Source organism: Salvelinus namaycush, chromosome 13 (assembly GCF_016432855.1).
Source record: "Salvelinus namaycush isolate Seneca chromosome 13, SaNama_1.0, whole genome shotgun sequence".
In the NCBI taxonomy this organism is placed as follows: Eukaryota; Metazoa; Chordata; class Actinopteri; order Salmoniformes; family Salmonidae; genus Salvelinus; species Salvelinus namaycush.
Genome location: NC_052319.1, coordinates 14,236,942 through 14,252,569, shown reverse-complemented (window position 1 = coordinate 14,252,569; position 15,628 = coordinate 14,236,942). Strand labels below are relative to the sequence as shown.

Sequence of the window (15,628 nt, the reverse complement as noted above, 5' to 3'; positions counted from 1 at the left end):
ACTCTTTGCTGGCTCTAACAGCCGACTAATCCGTTTGGTGTCTCTTCTTAGTAAACTGATGGAGAAAATTGTGTTTGTAACAAATACAATGCTATTTTTCAAAGAACAAGTTAACTACTGATTTTCAGCATGCGTATTGTGAAGGGCACTCAACTTGTACTGCACTGACTCAGATGACTGATGATTGGCTAAAATAAATAGATAATAAGAACATAGTTGGAGCTGTATTGTTAGATTTCATCACCGGCCATCACATGGTTGGAGAGTTACTTATCTAATAGAACCCAGAGAGTATTCTTCAATTGAAGCTTCTCTAACATCAGATATGTACAGCGCGGTATCCCTCGGGGCAGTTGCCTTGGGCCGTTACTCTTCTCTATTTTTACGAATGATTTGCAACTTGTCTTACAAGAAGCTAAAATTACTATGTATGCTGATGATTTCACACTCTACACATAAGCACCTACAGCCAATGAGCTCACTGAGACTCTTAGCAAGGAGTTACATTCAGTGTCGGGTATTTAACAAAAAACTGGTCTTAAATACATCTAAAACCAAAATCAATCAATCAATCAATCAATCAAGTTTATTTTATATAGCCCTTCGTACATCAGCTAATATCTCGAAGTGCTGTACAGAAACCCAGCCTAAAACCCCAAACAGCAAGCAATGCAGGTGTAGAGGAAAAACTCCCTAGAAAGGCCAAAACCTAGGAAGAAACCTAGAGAGGAACCAGGCTATGAGGGGTGGCCAGTCCTCTTCTGGCTGTGCCGGGTGGAGATTATAACAGAACTATGCCAAGATGTTCAAAATGTTCATAAGTAACAAGCATGGTCAAATAATAATCAGGAATAAATGTCAGTTGGCTTTTCATAGCCGATCATTAAGAGTTGAAAACAGCAGGTCTGGGACAGGTGGCGGTTCCATAACCGCAGGCAGAACAGTTGAAACTGGAATAGCAGCAAGGCCAGGTGGACTGGGGACAGCAAGGAGTCAACATGCCCGGTAGTCCTGACGTATGGTCCTAGGGCTCAGGTCCTCCGAGAGAGAGAAAGAAAGAGAGAAGGAGAAAATTAGAGAGAGCCAAGATTTTCAAAATGTTCATAAATGACAAGCATGGTCAAATAATAATCAGGAATAAATGTCAGTTGGCTTTTCATAGCCGATCATTAAGAGTTGAAAACAGCAGGTCTGGGACAGGTAGGGGTTCCGTAACCGCAGGCAGAACAGTTGAAACTGGAATAGCAGCAAGGCCAGGCGAACTGGGGACAGCAAGGAGTCATCATGCCCGGTAGTCCTGACGTATGGTCCTAGGGCTCAGGTCCTCCGAGAGAGAGAAAGAAAGAGAGAAGGAGAGAATTAGAGAGAGCCAAGATTTTCAAAATGTTCATAAATGACAAGCATGGTCAAATAATAATCAGGAATAAAAGTCAGTTGGCTTTTCATAGCCGATCATTAAGAGTTGAAAGCAGCAGGTCTGGGACAGGTAGGGGTTCCATAACCGCAGGCAGAGCAGTTGAAACTGGAACAGCAGCAAGGCCAGGTGGACTGGGGACAGCAAGGAGTCATCATGCCCGGTTTGCCGTGACGTATGGTCCTAGGGCTCAGGTTCTCAGAGAGAGAGAAGAAAGAGAGAACGAGAGAATTAGAGAGAGCATACTTAAATTCACACAGGACACTGGATAAGACAGGAGAAGTACTCCAGGTATAACCAACTGACCCTAGCCCCCCGACACATAAACTACTGCAGCATAAATACTGGAGGCTGAGACTGAGACAGGAGCGGTCAGGAGACACTGTGGCCCCATCCGAAGATACCCCCGGACAGGGCCAAACAGGAAGGATATAACCCCACCCACTTTGCCAAAGCACAGCCCCCGCACCACTAGAGGGATATCTTCAACCACCAACTTACAATCCTGAGACAAGGCCGAGTATAGCCCACAAAGATCTCCACCACAGCACAAACCAAGGGGGGGCGCCAACCCAGACAGGAAGATCATGTCAGTAACTCAACCCACTCAAGTGACGCACCCCTCCTAGGGACGGCATGAAAGAGCACCAGTAAGCCAGTGACTCAGCCCCTGTAATAGGGTTAGAGGCAGAGAATCCCAGTGGAGAGAGGGGAACCGGCCAGGCAGAGACAGCAAGGGCGGTTCGTTGCTCCAGAGCCTTTCCGTTCACCTTCACACTCCTGGGCCAGACTACACTCAATCATATGACCTACTGAAGAGATAAGTCTTCAGTAAAGACTTAAAGGTTGAGACCGAGTCTGCGTCTCTCACATGGGTAGGCAGACCGTTCCATAAAAATGGAGATCTATAGGAGAAAGCCCTGCCTCCCGCTGTTTGCTTAGAAATTCTAGGGACATTGGGACATTGTAGGGACATGGACATTCTAGGGACATTGTATTTGGTTCAACGGATTCTCTTAGACCTAAAACTCAACTGGAGTTGTGCATAAAGGGCGTGACCATTGAACAAGTTGAAGAAGCTGAACACCTACGAGTAACATTGGATGGTCAGTCATCATGGTCAAGTCATGTTGACAAAGTTGTTGTGAAGATGGGGAGGGGTATGTCTGTTAGAAAAAGATGATCTGCGTTTTTAAGACAAAAATCAACTGTACTAGTTGTTCAGGCTCTGATCTTGTCCCATCTTGATTACTGTCTGGTAATATGGTCAGGTGCAGCAAAGAAAGACAGCAAAGCTGCAGCTGGCTCAAAATAAAGCAGCTTGCCTGCACACACAGATGTTCCTCGTAGGAGTTCAGCTTCTTCAACTTGTTCAATGGTCACAACAACAGGCATGATAGTCGTTCATGGTTGTGGCTTCTCTTTTAGTCTTTTTAAGAAACATTTGTGTGTTGAAAATGCCTAACCACTTGTATAATCCATTTGTATACACTTCAAACAGACACAAATACCCTACCAGACGTGCCACTATGGGTTTCTTCACTGTACCCAAACCAAAAACAGATTTAATGTGTCGCTCAGTTATGTCATCATGGAATGTCATCATGGAATGTTATGCCACCAGAGATTACTCAGACAAAAAGCAAGTTTAGCTTTAAGAAACATATTATATCACAGCTCTTCTTTCTAAAAATCTTTATTTAACTAGACAAGTCAGTTAAGAACAACTTCTTATTTTCAATGACAGCCTAGAAACAGTGGGTTAACTGCCTTGTTCAGGGGCAGAACGACAGATTTTTACCTTGTCAGCTCGGGGATTTGATCTTGCAACCTTTCCGGGTTACTAGTCCAACGCTCTAACCACTAGGCTACCTGCCTCCCCATCTAATTGATCTGTAATGTATATAAGAATATGAATAGGTACAGTGCTTTCAGAAAGTATTCACACCCCTTGACTTTTTCCATATTTTGTTGTGTTACAGCCTGAGGGCACCTATTGGTAGATGGGTACAAATTAAAAAAGCTGAAAATGTAAAATCCCTTTCACTTTGGATGGTGTATAAGTCACTACAAAGATACAGGCGTCCTTCCTAAGTGGCAGGCGTCCTTCCTAACTCAGTTGCTGAAGAGGAAGGAAACCTCTCAGAGATTTAAATCACCATGATGCCAATGTTGACATTAAAACAGTGACAGAGTTTAATGGATGTGATAGGAGAAAACTGAGGATGGATCAACAACATGGTAGTTACTCCACAATACTAACCTCATTGACAGAGTGAAAAGAAGGAAGCTTGTACAGAATAAAAAATATTCCAAAACATGAATTCTGTTTTGCAACAAGGCACTAAAGTAATCCAGCAAAAAATGTGGCAAAGTAGTTCACCTTTTGTTCTGTATATAAAGTGTAGCTCAGCTGGTAGAGCATGGTGCTTTCAACGCCAGGGTTGTGGGTTCGATTCCCACGGGGGACCAGTCTGAAAATGTTTGCGCTCACTACTGTAAGTTGCTCTGGATAAGAGTGTCTGCTAAATGACTAAATTGTAAAACATGGAAGGTGTTATGTTTGGGCCAAATACAACACATTGCTGAGTACCACTCTCCATATGTTCAAGCATAGTGGTTGCTGCATCATGTTATGGGTATGCTTGTAATTGTTAAGGACAAGAGTTTTTCAGGATAAAAAAGCAATGGAGCTAAACACAGGCAAAAACCTAGTTCAGTCTGCTTTCCACCAGACACTAACCTAAAACGCATTGCCAAATCTACACTGGAGTTGCTTACCATGAAGACAGTGAATGTTCCTGAGTGGCCAAGCTAAACTTTTGACATAAATCTGCTTCGAAATCTATGGAAAGACCTGAAAATGGTTGTCTAGCAGTGATCAACAACCAATTTGACAGAGCTTGAAGAATTTTGAAATGAATGATGGGCAAATACTGTCCAATCCAGGTGTGCAAGGCTCTTAGAGACTTACCCAGAAAGACTCACAGCTGTAATCGCTGCCAAGGCTGATTCTAACACATATTGACTCAGGGGTGTGAATACTTATGTAAATTAGATATTTCTGTATTTAATTTGCATAATATTTCCAACAATTTCTACAAACATGTTTTCACTTTGTCATTATGGGGTGTTGTGTGTAGATGGGTGAGCAAAAAAATATTGAAATACGTTTTGAATTCAGGCTGTAACACAACAAAATGTGGAATAAGTCAAGGGGTATGAATACTTTTGTTGTCTCTTGGTGTCTTTTCCATATATAACTTATTTTATTTGTATTTTGTATTTGAAATGTCATGTAATATCTTATGTTGTTGTTGTCTGTGATGGTTCTGTACTTTGTCATGTATTTGTACATGTTATGTGGACCCCAGGAAGAGTAGCTGCTACATGTGCAGTAGCTAATGGGGATCCTAATAAACTAAACATGAGGAATGTGATAAATATTTACAGTGATATACAGGTATAAAACATTAAGAACACCTTCCTAATATTGAGTTGCCCCCCCCCCCCTTTTCCCCCCTCAGAACAGCCTCAATTCGTCATGGCATGGACACTACAAGGTGTGGAAAGCGTTCCACAGGAATGCTGGCCCATGTTGTGTTGACTCCAATGCTTCCGACAGATGTGTCAAGTTGGCCTGATGTCCATTGGGTGGTGGACCGTTGCAGTTCTTGACACAAACTACCATACCCCGTTCAAAGGCACTTCAATCTTTTGTCTTGCCCATTCACCCACTGAATGGCACACATACACAATCCATGTCTCAATTGTCTCAAGGCTTAAAAATCCTTGTTTAACCTAACTCCTCCCGTTCATCTACACTGATTGAGGTGGATTGAATCAATAAGCAATCATAGATTTCACCTGGATGCACCTGGTCAGTCTATGTCATGAAAAGAGCAGGTGTTCATAATGTTTTGTACACTCAGTGTATAAGTGTATATACAATATTCGATTAGGGTAAAAAGCTGTTTGGTTTTTATTGTCATGAATCTTGCCATGGAGGCAGCTCTGCAGAGTGGTCACTAGCTGGCACAGCCACAAAGTCATAAAATCTTATTTTAAACATGCAGATAATCAGGCCTTGTCCTGTGCAGGGGTGGGTGAAATAGCCACATTTGTACGTGAAACTCAATTTGGCACATTGGCCACATTTTTAATTCCTGTGGGTACCCTCTGGGCACACAATGGTTGAATCAACGTCGTTTCCAAATGACGTTGAACCAATGTGGAACAGATGTTGAATTGACATATGTGCCCAGTGGGTAGTCAGATTTGGCCACAAAGTCTCTCAGGTTTGGGGGTCTTTTGAAGACCATACATGGGGATGTTTAAAGATGGGTTTCAGTTGTGGGTGAATGTCAACAATGTACCAGTGCTTCCTGATAATGTCATTGAATGCCTTCCCCAAGGTGTGAAGCATGAGGGGACATGTTCTGCTTTTCTTTTACTTTTGGTTGAAGGCTTTCTAATTGTGTTAGACTTTCAAAATGATCATCGGCATGTTTGACCCAATTCTCTTTGTACCCCCTGTGTGAGGTCCGTGGTCTGTTTCTGGTAAGAAGCATCAGAGCTACACATGAGACATTTAATGAGTGGAGGTGGATGGAAACGGTCACCTCTAAGGAAAGTGTTCCTTTCCATAGGTTTCCTGTAAAGATCAGTAGAGAGGGACATTTTGTCCTTAATAACCATCACGTCAAGAAAACAGATTTTGATTCATGGTTAAAAGGAGGTGCTCATTCATAGAGTTTAGATAAGCCTAGAGTTCTTCCTGAGTCCCTGTATAGATCAGGAAAATATTATCTAAATATCTAAAAACGAGGAAAATATTGGGGAGAAAGGAGTTAAGTTCTGGATTCAGCACCATCTGTTTTTCTAACCTTCCTCAGCCAAGTCCACAATACAATTGGTGCTGGGAAGAGCATCGAGGTAGAACATGAGGGCCTCTAGTCCACCCTGGTGGGGGATGTTAGTGTATAGACTGGTAACATCAAAAGTACACGGAATAAAATGTTCTGGTATGTGGTCCACAGATTTCAGAAGATTGATAAAATCAATAGAATCTCTGGTGTACGTGGGTAGAGAGCTCGGTCAGGGTTTTGCAAAATCTTCTACAAAGGTAGAAATGTTCTGTTTCAGAGATCCGGGACCACTCACAATGGGCCTGCCTGGTATAGGTGGGGTCATGTTCTTGTGAATTTTGGGGAGGGTGTACATGACAGGTGTGGTTGGTCAGTCAACTTTCATATACTCATATTCTGTCTTTGCAATCTCCACTTCATTCTGAAACTTAGATCAGACCATGGATCAGAGACTTGAAAACATATCACTGTAAATATTTATCACATTCCCGCATGTACGGTTGTATATTATATTGAATGTCGATATTGTGAACCTATATTATAAATGTGTACCTCTTGTTTCAGGAAGTGATGTCACTGAGCACTGCCTCTACATATAGGACCTTCCACCCCCACCTGGGATGTGGATGCCTAATGAAGACCTAAGGGTCGAAATGTTTTATCAATAAAATCATCTGGGAGCATGAACAGCAGTGGGCAGCGTTTTCCTTTAGGGTTTTTCTTAGTGTTGCATGAGACACCAAAGTGGTACAGGAAATTCCACTCTTGTTTTTTCTCCCTCTATGTCAGTTCTACCCGCGAGGTTATAGTTGTCGCTATGCGGTGAATGACTGTGACATCTCAGAGACATGCTCAGGAGACTCTGGCCAGGTGAGTTGGGCTCTAACTATTATACATTTCTGAGAAAGGATGAAACGTTCAGCTCTGTTTCAAGGAAATATTTGTATATCGTTCATTGTAGTGCCCTCCTAACCTTCACAAACAAGATGGCTACCACTGTCAAGTCGACCAGGTGAGCAGCATGATCACTGAGACACAACGACATACTCATATCTATTCAGATTGTATGATTTAGAAAATGGTCGTCACCATAGGCTTGCTTGAACAGATAGGGAATGAATGAGTGTGCCCTTTTGTCTCTTTAGGGACGCTGCTACGGTGGAGAGTGCAAGACCAGGGGGAACCAGTGCAAATACCTCTGGGGTTCAAGTGAGTTCAAAATCCCTTTTGCTTAAGTTGCTTTACTCACTGCAAGATATGCAAAAATATGTAGTCAAAAAGGCATTGAGACAGAATCTGAAACGGCTGTCTGCGCTCCCTTTCCCCTCTCCTATGTTGCGTCTTCCTGCAGAGGCGGGAGGCTCCGAGAAGTTCTGCTATGAGAAGCTCAATACAGAGGGAACAGAGAAGGGAAACTGTGGGAAGGATGGAGAGAAATGGCTCCAGTGCAGCAAGCAGTGAGTTGAACATGATACCAAATATACACTGTACACTGTAGTTATGCACTATACCAGAACAAACATTCGAGTGTTGCTGTATCTGTTCTACATCAATGTAGTACTCACAAAGTATCAGTGTTCCCTTAGCTCTAACTCTCTCGGACTCTCTGTCTGCAGCGATGTGTTCTGTGGGTCCCTGCTGTGCAGCAACATAGGACGCAACCCCCGCATCGGGATAATGAAGGGAGACATCACCCCCACCTCCTTCAACCATCAGGGCAGGCTGGTGGACTGCAGGTGAAGACAACCGTCTCACCTCTCATGTCCACACACAGAGACACCAGCCACGGATACTGTCTGACCTCTCTCCTACGGCACCCTCTCTCTCTCTCGCTCTCTGTCTCTCTCTCTCTCTCTCTCTCTCTTTCCGTCCACAGTGGTGGCCACGTTCTTTTGGACGATGAGACTGATTTAGGCTACGTGGAGGACGGGACGCCCTGTGGGCCGTCCATGATGTGTCTTGACCGCAAGTGTCTGCCCATCCAGTCCCTCAACATGAGCACCTGCCCCAGCGGGCCCAACAGCCAGGTGTGCTCAGCCCACGGGGTAAGTCCAGGGGAGGTGTACCCATACGAGCCCAGCCGATTACCGCAACCTTGAATGTTCTATTATTAGCCATAAGTGTCCACAATGGTATCTCCAGTGACAATGTCAATTAAGTGACATATTCACTACAATTTCAACAAGCGTGTAAAATCTTGTCCCCAGCATGCGGTAACCATTGAACCTGGGACGTATTCACTTGTTATGGAGCATAGGTTAATGAAGTCCTCCCTGCCCGCCTCTCTTGCTCCCTCTATCATACCTGGCCAGGTGTGTAACAATGAGGCGACGTGCACCTGTGACACTACATGGGCGGGGACAGACTGCAGCATGCCTGACCCCCCCAAGGAGCCTGCACCCGCAGAAGATGAAGGACCAAAGGGTTTGTTTCCGTCTAGTTTTCAGAACGTCCCTATCTCCTCTCCATGATAGACTAAATATAACGTCCTTTCTTGAGTACGGTCAGTCCATTGTGTTTTGTATCACATTTAAAGTAGATTTGTTAATATGTCAGTTATTATCAAGTGCCCTCTTCTGTCTAAAGATCAAAGCTACATGTCACAGAACATTTGCACATGTCAATGTGATTGAAAGGTCATTCAAGATGGCGCTGGCTTTTAACTACTGTGCCATTTAGTTCTTGTTTGTCTGTTTTTAATTTGTAATTGTTTTTAAATTCGTTTTTTTTATTGCTGTTTTTATTGGTTTACTTTTATTGCTCTTATTGTTTTACTACCATGTTTTATTGTGTTATTTTATTGTTTTTTTTAAAGTGCTAATTGTAAAAGCACTTTAAGCTGCTATTGCTTGTATGAAAGGTGCTAAACAAATCAAGTTTATTATTACCATTAATATTGTTATAATAACATGGAACAGGTACACAGATACGTCTAATGATTCCCAGGAGAATAGAGAAAGATGTTCTAGCTGAGGCCTCTAGCTGCTAATATCACCATGCATCACAGATATAGAGAGCCTTTTGAACATAAACACATAGTCATGTCTGAGTATTTCTATTGGCTGTTATAAGTCAGTGGATTTCCTAGGGCTTTCGACAGCAGGTGGAGGGGAGGCGGAATGGACAGTTGCCAAGGGAACGGCATCACTCTACCCATGTTACTGAAGCAGAACAGAAGCCTGCTGTTTGTTGTGACCAGGTGGTAATAATGATAATGCTCCTTTTCCCTCTGCGCAGTGAGCGTGGCAACTAACAGGCTGATAGGGGCAGTAGCAGGGACCATTCTGGCCCTGGGGGTGATTTTTGGAGGCACAGGGTGGGGAGTAGAGTAAGCATCTTTCTCCGTTTCCACAGCTCTTCCTCTCATTGTGGTGCCTCAGTGTGCTGGCTGAGGGTGTCGTGACCCGGCCTGAGCCCGTGTGTGCGTCCTGGTGGCTTTGTCTCGTGTTGGTGGTGACCATATAAATGTCATGTGATTGGATGTTTCAGTGTCATGTGATTGATCGATGGATTCCCCTTATCCCGCCATTTCCTGTTGTTCCCCCATTATTATTAGTTTCCCTATTCCTCTTTTTTTCCTCTTCTTCTTCCTCTTCTTCTTCTTCCTCTTCTTCTTCCTCCTCTTCTTCCTATTACTCGTCATGTGGCTCCTCTTCTGATCCTCTCCTTTCTGGGGCATGTGGGGCATGGAGATAGACCCCAGTCAAGGGAAGTGATTCGCAGTGAGATAGCCTGTCTTTCAGTGGTGGGCTGTGTGGTGACTGGGACTCCCAAATAGTGCCATGTGGTCATTTTCCACGATTCAAATCCTCATATTGATCACCTGAGACAGAACCTTTATGTAACCTGTCATCGGAAGCTAATGTAGGTTAGGGTGAGAATGTAGTTAGGTACATGCCACCATAAAGGAGTAAAACAACTCAGTTTAAGATGATACAGTAAGAGAGAGGTCTATGGTCTCCTGTGGTTTGCTCTGTGCTAACCACCATGTTTATCGGGACCATTGCTCTGCCCAACTTTTCGACTTAGTGGTCTGTCTTTTCAGAACCTCCGCCCGTAGACAATAGGGTCCCTGAAATGTAGACTTGACCTTTGAATTTACAAGCAAAGTGCTACATCACATCAGATTCACGATCACTACCATGGTAACATTATTGTCGAAGGGCCTGATGAGCATGCAAAAATATACCATAGACGTAATTAGTCAGTTCAATGGGTATTCTCATGCTATGTGTTCTTGTTCTTAACATCTGTGTAAGATCATCCATGTGTAGAGAAATGCCATACGTGAGGCGCTCATGTCTTTCTCCCCCATAACCCTTCGCAGGTCCTAGTGCCACCAATCTTATAATAGGCTCCATCGCCGGAGCCATCCTGGTAGCTGCCATAGTGCTGGGGGGGACTGGATGGGGCTTTAAGTAAGCAACACGCCGCATGTCTCTCCTACCGTGACTCTGGCATCCCTGCTGCTGCTTATAGACACCAGGGTTTGAGCTCCTGCTACAGAATATAGACCCAAGGGGGCACACAAACATACCTGATACGTACGTCAGCTCAACCACACATAGACTTACATAGTAAGCTGTAAACACACACTTAACATAGACATATTTAAAGTAATCTTGCCTGTGCTCATGATACTTAACATTGTCTTAAAGTAACTGTCCAGTGAAAATCTCCCTTTTAAAAGTTCATATTCTGTTAACTCATAACCAAATAATGTTGTTGACTCATTTTATACTCGTATTTTTGGCCAAAGCATAAATTGGAGGGGGAAAAAACCCTTTAAAAAACCCACTTCAAACTTGTATCTCAAACAGAGCGTTTAAAAAATGCTTGCTATTTCCTCATAGAGGATTATGTCATCCTCCTGAAGAGGCCCAGCTGGCCAATCAATAGTCTACTCTCATTAATATTTTTAATGACCAGTATCCGCCCACACTATTCGAACACAGAAAATAGGTTTTTTGACAGTACAATTGGAAGGAAAACTATTTAACACATATTTCATAGAAATCTGGAAACATTGGACAGTTACTTTAATAAAGGTCCACAATCAGTAATATAGGGTGATTATCATAGAGATTATGTTGGAGAGGTGGTGGGCATCTGTGCGTCTGTGGCAGAACCTCAAACTGATAAGACGGGCACAGCTCAAAGCTTGACGTGCATGTTCAATACAGTTACTAAACCTGCTGGTTAGGGCGGAAGGTAGCCTAGCGGTTAGAGTGTTGGGCCAGTAACAGAAAGGTTGCTGGTTTGAATACCTGAGCCGTTAAGGTGAAACATCTGTTGATGTGTCCTTGAGCAAGGCACTTAACCCTAATTTTCTCCAGGGGTGCTGTACTACTATGGCTGACCCTGTAAAACAACACATTTCACTGCACCTATTTGGCATATGTGACAATATAACATATTTTTTGGGGGGGGTTAGCAGAAAAATAATTGAATCCGTTTTATAAGAGCACTTGTAGACCAAACTGTTCTTATTACTAATTTAGTCTATGGATTAAGATTATACCTCCTTTACACATACTCTTCCAGATTGTACATGTATACACTGAGCATACCAAACATTAGGAACACCTTCCTAATATTGAGTTGCACCCCGCCCCAAACTGTTGAGCGTGAAAAGCCCAGCAGCATTGCAGTTCTTGACACAAACCGGCACCTACTACCATACCCCGTTCAAAGGCACTTAAATATTTTGTCTTGCCCATTCACCCTCTGAATGGCACACATACACAATCCATGTCTCAATTGTCTCAAGGCTTAAAAATCCTTGTTTAACCTGTCTCCTCCCATTCATCTACACTGATTGAAGTGGATTTGAAGTGGAATGAATCAATAAGCAATCATAGATTTCACCTGGATGCACCTGGTCAGTATATGTCATGAAAAGAGCAGGTGTTCATAATGTTTTGTACACTCAGTGTATATACAATATTCAATTAGGGTAAAAACGCTGTTTGGCTTTTATTGTCATTAATCTTCTCATGGAGGCAGCTCTGCAGAGTGGTCACTAGCGTGACATCAATAAGGGATCATAGCTTTCACCTTGATTCACCTGGTCAGTCTATGTTATGGAAAGAGCAGGTGTTCTTAATGTTTTGTGTACTCAGTGTATAATACATAGCCAGCTAGTTTACTGTGTGATGCAGTATGCTATGTTCCCTAATCTGAGGTATCAAGTGCCAATCGCTCGCTAGTAAGCCTGCTGTTTCAAGCAACAGGAGTGTTACACACCCTAAATCTAAATTAGGAAAAATAAGGAGTTGATAAGTATTATATTGCAGCCACCAAAGCATGCCAGTTAGCAACGCATCATGTTTCTCACCCCCAAAAATATTTCTGCATGTAGACTTGGTTGACTTGGAGAAGGTCAGTTCATTGCACAAAGGCTGAGCCCAACTCAGGATGACATGCTCCTGGGTTACCATACTCTTATCACTACCATAATCTTTTTCTCAATCTGGTACGAGGGTTCAAGGGTGAGAGTTTAAGCGGAAGTGGTGAGAGAGAAGCCAGGGCCATATTGTTGGCCGCAGCCTTTGTGCCATGGCTGGCCACACCCACCTGGATGGCCAGGCTCCGCCCTAGAGCAGAGCAGGACTCCTGGACCCGCCCACACCAGCTGCCATTGCTGCCTGCTTCACAGACCTGGTACAGACACGGCGCATTGAGCTGCATGACCCACCACGCACATCAATAGTGCCACCTCCCACTGGCCTACTATTGAAACAGGTGCATGACAGACTGCTAGAAGCCCCACATCAAGCCACATTACGGGGAGGTTATGCATAACTCTCCTGTTGGTGTTATCTTGTTGTTGGTGTTGTTGTCGTTGTTGTTGTTGTTGTTGATGTGTTGTTGTTGTCTCCTCTTTCCCCCTTTAATAGAGTACATTTTTGTTGGCTCTCTCTCCCCCCAGATGGTAATGTTTTGAATGGAACTAATGTATTTTCCTGTCAGAGATGGTAATGAGAGATTCGTGTCCTATCCTTGTCCTTGTGTTTTGGAAAGCTAACTGTATGCCACATGGACAAGCACAGACTCTTCTCATTGCCTCCAGCACCATATTATGGTTGCACATTTGAAACACAAAATGGATGTCATTACAATGCAGAAGAATTGACTCATAGGTCAATCTGAAAGACTTAACAACAGCAATACACATACCAATAGTGAACATATCAAATCAATCTAGGGGATCTAATGACCTCACTGAAGCGCGTAGCTGCAGGGAGCAGTCCAGTACGAAAGGAACAGATATGGCTCCTGTTGTCTAAGAGATGAGTGTGGCTGCTTCTCCACGGTGCACTGACTGTACCACCATCATCAGTAATATACCATGTATTGATCCCTGTCTTCTTTCCCCAACTCTCCCCTGAACGCGAAGAAATGTGAAGAAGCGACGGTACGACCCCAACGCCAGTGCCATATAAGGCCGGAGGAGAGGTCGAAGGGCACAGAGGGATCCTCTGGACTGCACTTACAGCTGCTGATTTTTGGCATTAGATTTACTTGAAAAAGAAATAGAGGACAATTTAACAAATTCCATCTTAGTCATGTAGAAATGCAGCCTTTTTCAACCCCACCCACCTAACAACCCCATCCTGATCTCTAGAGCCACAGAACTCCTCTCCTTTTCCTTTCATCGTTAGTGCCAGTGCACAGGCGTTCAGGCGGAACTCACACCATTATATTCTCTCACCAGGCATGATTTCCCGCACAGAGCGTGCAGCTCGCTGGCTCTGGCATGAGGGGCCCTCGCTAAAGGACTTTGCATGGCTACCAAAGCTATGAACGACACACAGCAAATCAAAAAAAAGAAGAAGAGAGAAATCACTACTGAATCGTCAAATGGAGGAGATAGCCTCATTAAAAAACAAACCCGGTGGTACCCTGAAAAGGCTCCTCCTCCTTAGGTCACCACAATGAGAGGAAGAGGGCTGCATGCTAGAACCCAAATGGGAAATGCAGACCACATTCAATAAATTGAAGTATATATCGGGCAACATTGTACATAAAAGAGGAGAACGAGTTCAGATTCTGAATTATAACATATCATTTTACACTGACACACTCTGCTTCTGTTTTATCTTTAAGCATGTTGTATAGCGGGTGTTTTTGGCAATGTTAATGAAAAACAGTAACGCAATTATGATTTGGGCCAAAATGCTATGGATAACCAGACAATGTCATAATCTGTCTATTAGGTGTTACCACACGCTACATTCTGTATTTATCCAATATAGAGGTCAAGGGTCAGGTTCAGTATACACAGTACAGATGAGAGGTCAGATTTAGGGGTCTACATGTGTCTTCTCTAGAGGTCAGGGCACAGCGATGATGACAGAAAGATAGATCGCAGATTATCCAGTCTATGACTGACGTCATGGGGTTCCTTAAAAGTACTTCCAGTAGTGACTCAAAAGCCAAAGAATCAATCACGTGGAATGTCTGGATGTTGTCGCACACAGAGCACTTTCCCCTTTGTCTGCAATCTGTGTGCCTCTCTCTCCCAGTGCTGCAGACAGGCATGCAGTGTGTCCCTGCAGATTAGTCCCACCTGTGTTATCAGGTGGTGTCACTATTTAACAGTCCTCATCAACACCCACTATACTGGCTAGCTTGGCGCTCTCCATAAACTCTTACTAGAAATCAAGTTCAGCTCTACTGGTACGCTGCATGCATTCACACTATAGTGGGCTTATAATTCTATAAGGGAGTCCCAAAATCCGCAAGCTAAAATACGCTACAAAAGATAGGTGCATGTCAACAAACAAAACATTTAACTTTTATTTCTATGCAAAGAAAGATATTGCACAAACTTATGGGTTATTAAATGTAATAATGATATCACTATAAACATGGAACAAAAACCTTTGCGAATCAGACAACCTTTTGTATTCGGCCACTCCCACATCTCGTTTCATTTAGCTTCAAAGTACTGAAATAAAGAATGGAAAAGCATAATTGAATTCATATGTCCAAGTGAAAAGTGAAAGAACATCCTTTTACGTTTGTGGAATCGAAGGAAAATATTATTTTTGTGTGTTTTTCCACCAATCTAAGATGACATTTCTAATCTGACATACTGTATGTGCCGAGGCCTCAACAGGTTACTTTTCCAGGACTTTAGTTTCCAGCCCAGCTGACAGACAGACAGTTGGTGTGTTCCAGGTGCTGCCATAGCACTGGCATTGTGTAAACCTCCATATTAGTCATCATCTCGTGTCCCTATCAACACTGCATCATGTACAGTTGGACCGACGAATAAACTACTGAAGTATTTTATCCAAGAGCCTCTGTCTTTCTTTTGAGCCTTAGAACTGTAGAACTG

At 43.3% G+C, this 15,628-nt stretch overlaps 1 protein-coding gene and 1 non-coding gene across 2 annotated transcripts in view; both read left to right on the top strand.

Moving 5' to 3' along the window:
- The window catches only part of LOC120057787 (disintegrin and metalloproteinase domain-containing protein 23-like), a 37,355-nt gene extending 25,785 nt beyond the window's left edge, over nucleotides 1-11,570 (top strand). Inside the window, exons 18-25 of the mRNA XM_039006252.1 lie at nucleotides 7,072-7,152; nucleotides 7,244-7,294; nucleotides 7,428-7,491; nucleotides 7,634-7,739; nucleotides 7,899-8,018; nucleotides 8,159-8,327; nucleotides 8,595-8,706; nucleotides 10,610-11,570. Of these exons, the coding sequence (XP_038862180.1) occupies nucleotides 7,072-7,152; nucleotides 7,244-7,294; nucleotides 7,428-7,491; nucleotides 7,634-7,739; nucleotides 7,899-8,018; nucleotides 8,159-8,327; nucleotides 8,595-8,706; nucleotides 10,610-10,704 (798 nt within the window). The 3' untranslated portion in view covers nucleotides 10,705-11,570. The remainder of the gene's footprint in view (nucleotides 1-7,071; nucleotides 7,153-7,243; nucleotides 7,295-7,427; nucleotides 7,492-7,633; nucleotides 7,740-7,898; nucleotides 8,019-8,158; nucleotides 8,328-8,594; nucleotides 8,707-10,609) is intronic.
- trnae-uuc lies at nucleotides 3,817-3,886 on the top strand. The gene has a single exon. It is a non-coding gene; the product is annotated as a tRNA-Glu (tRNA).
- Nucleotides 11,571-15,628: the final 4,058 nt, after the last annotated feature.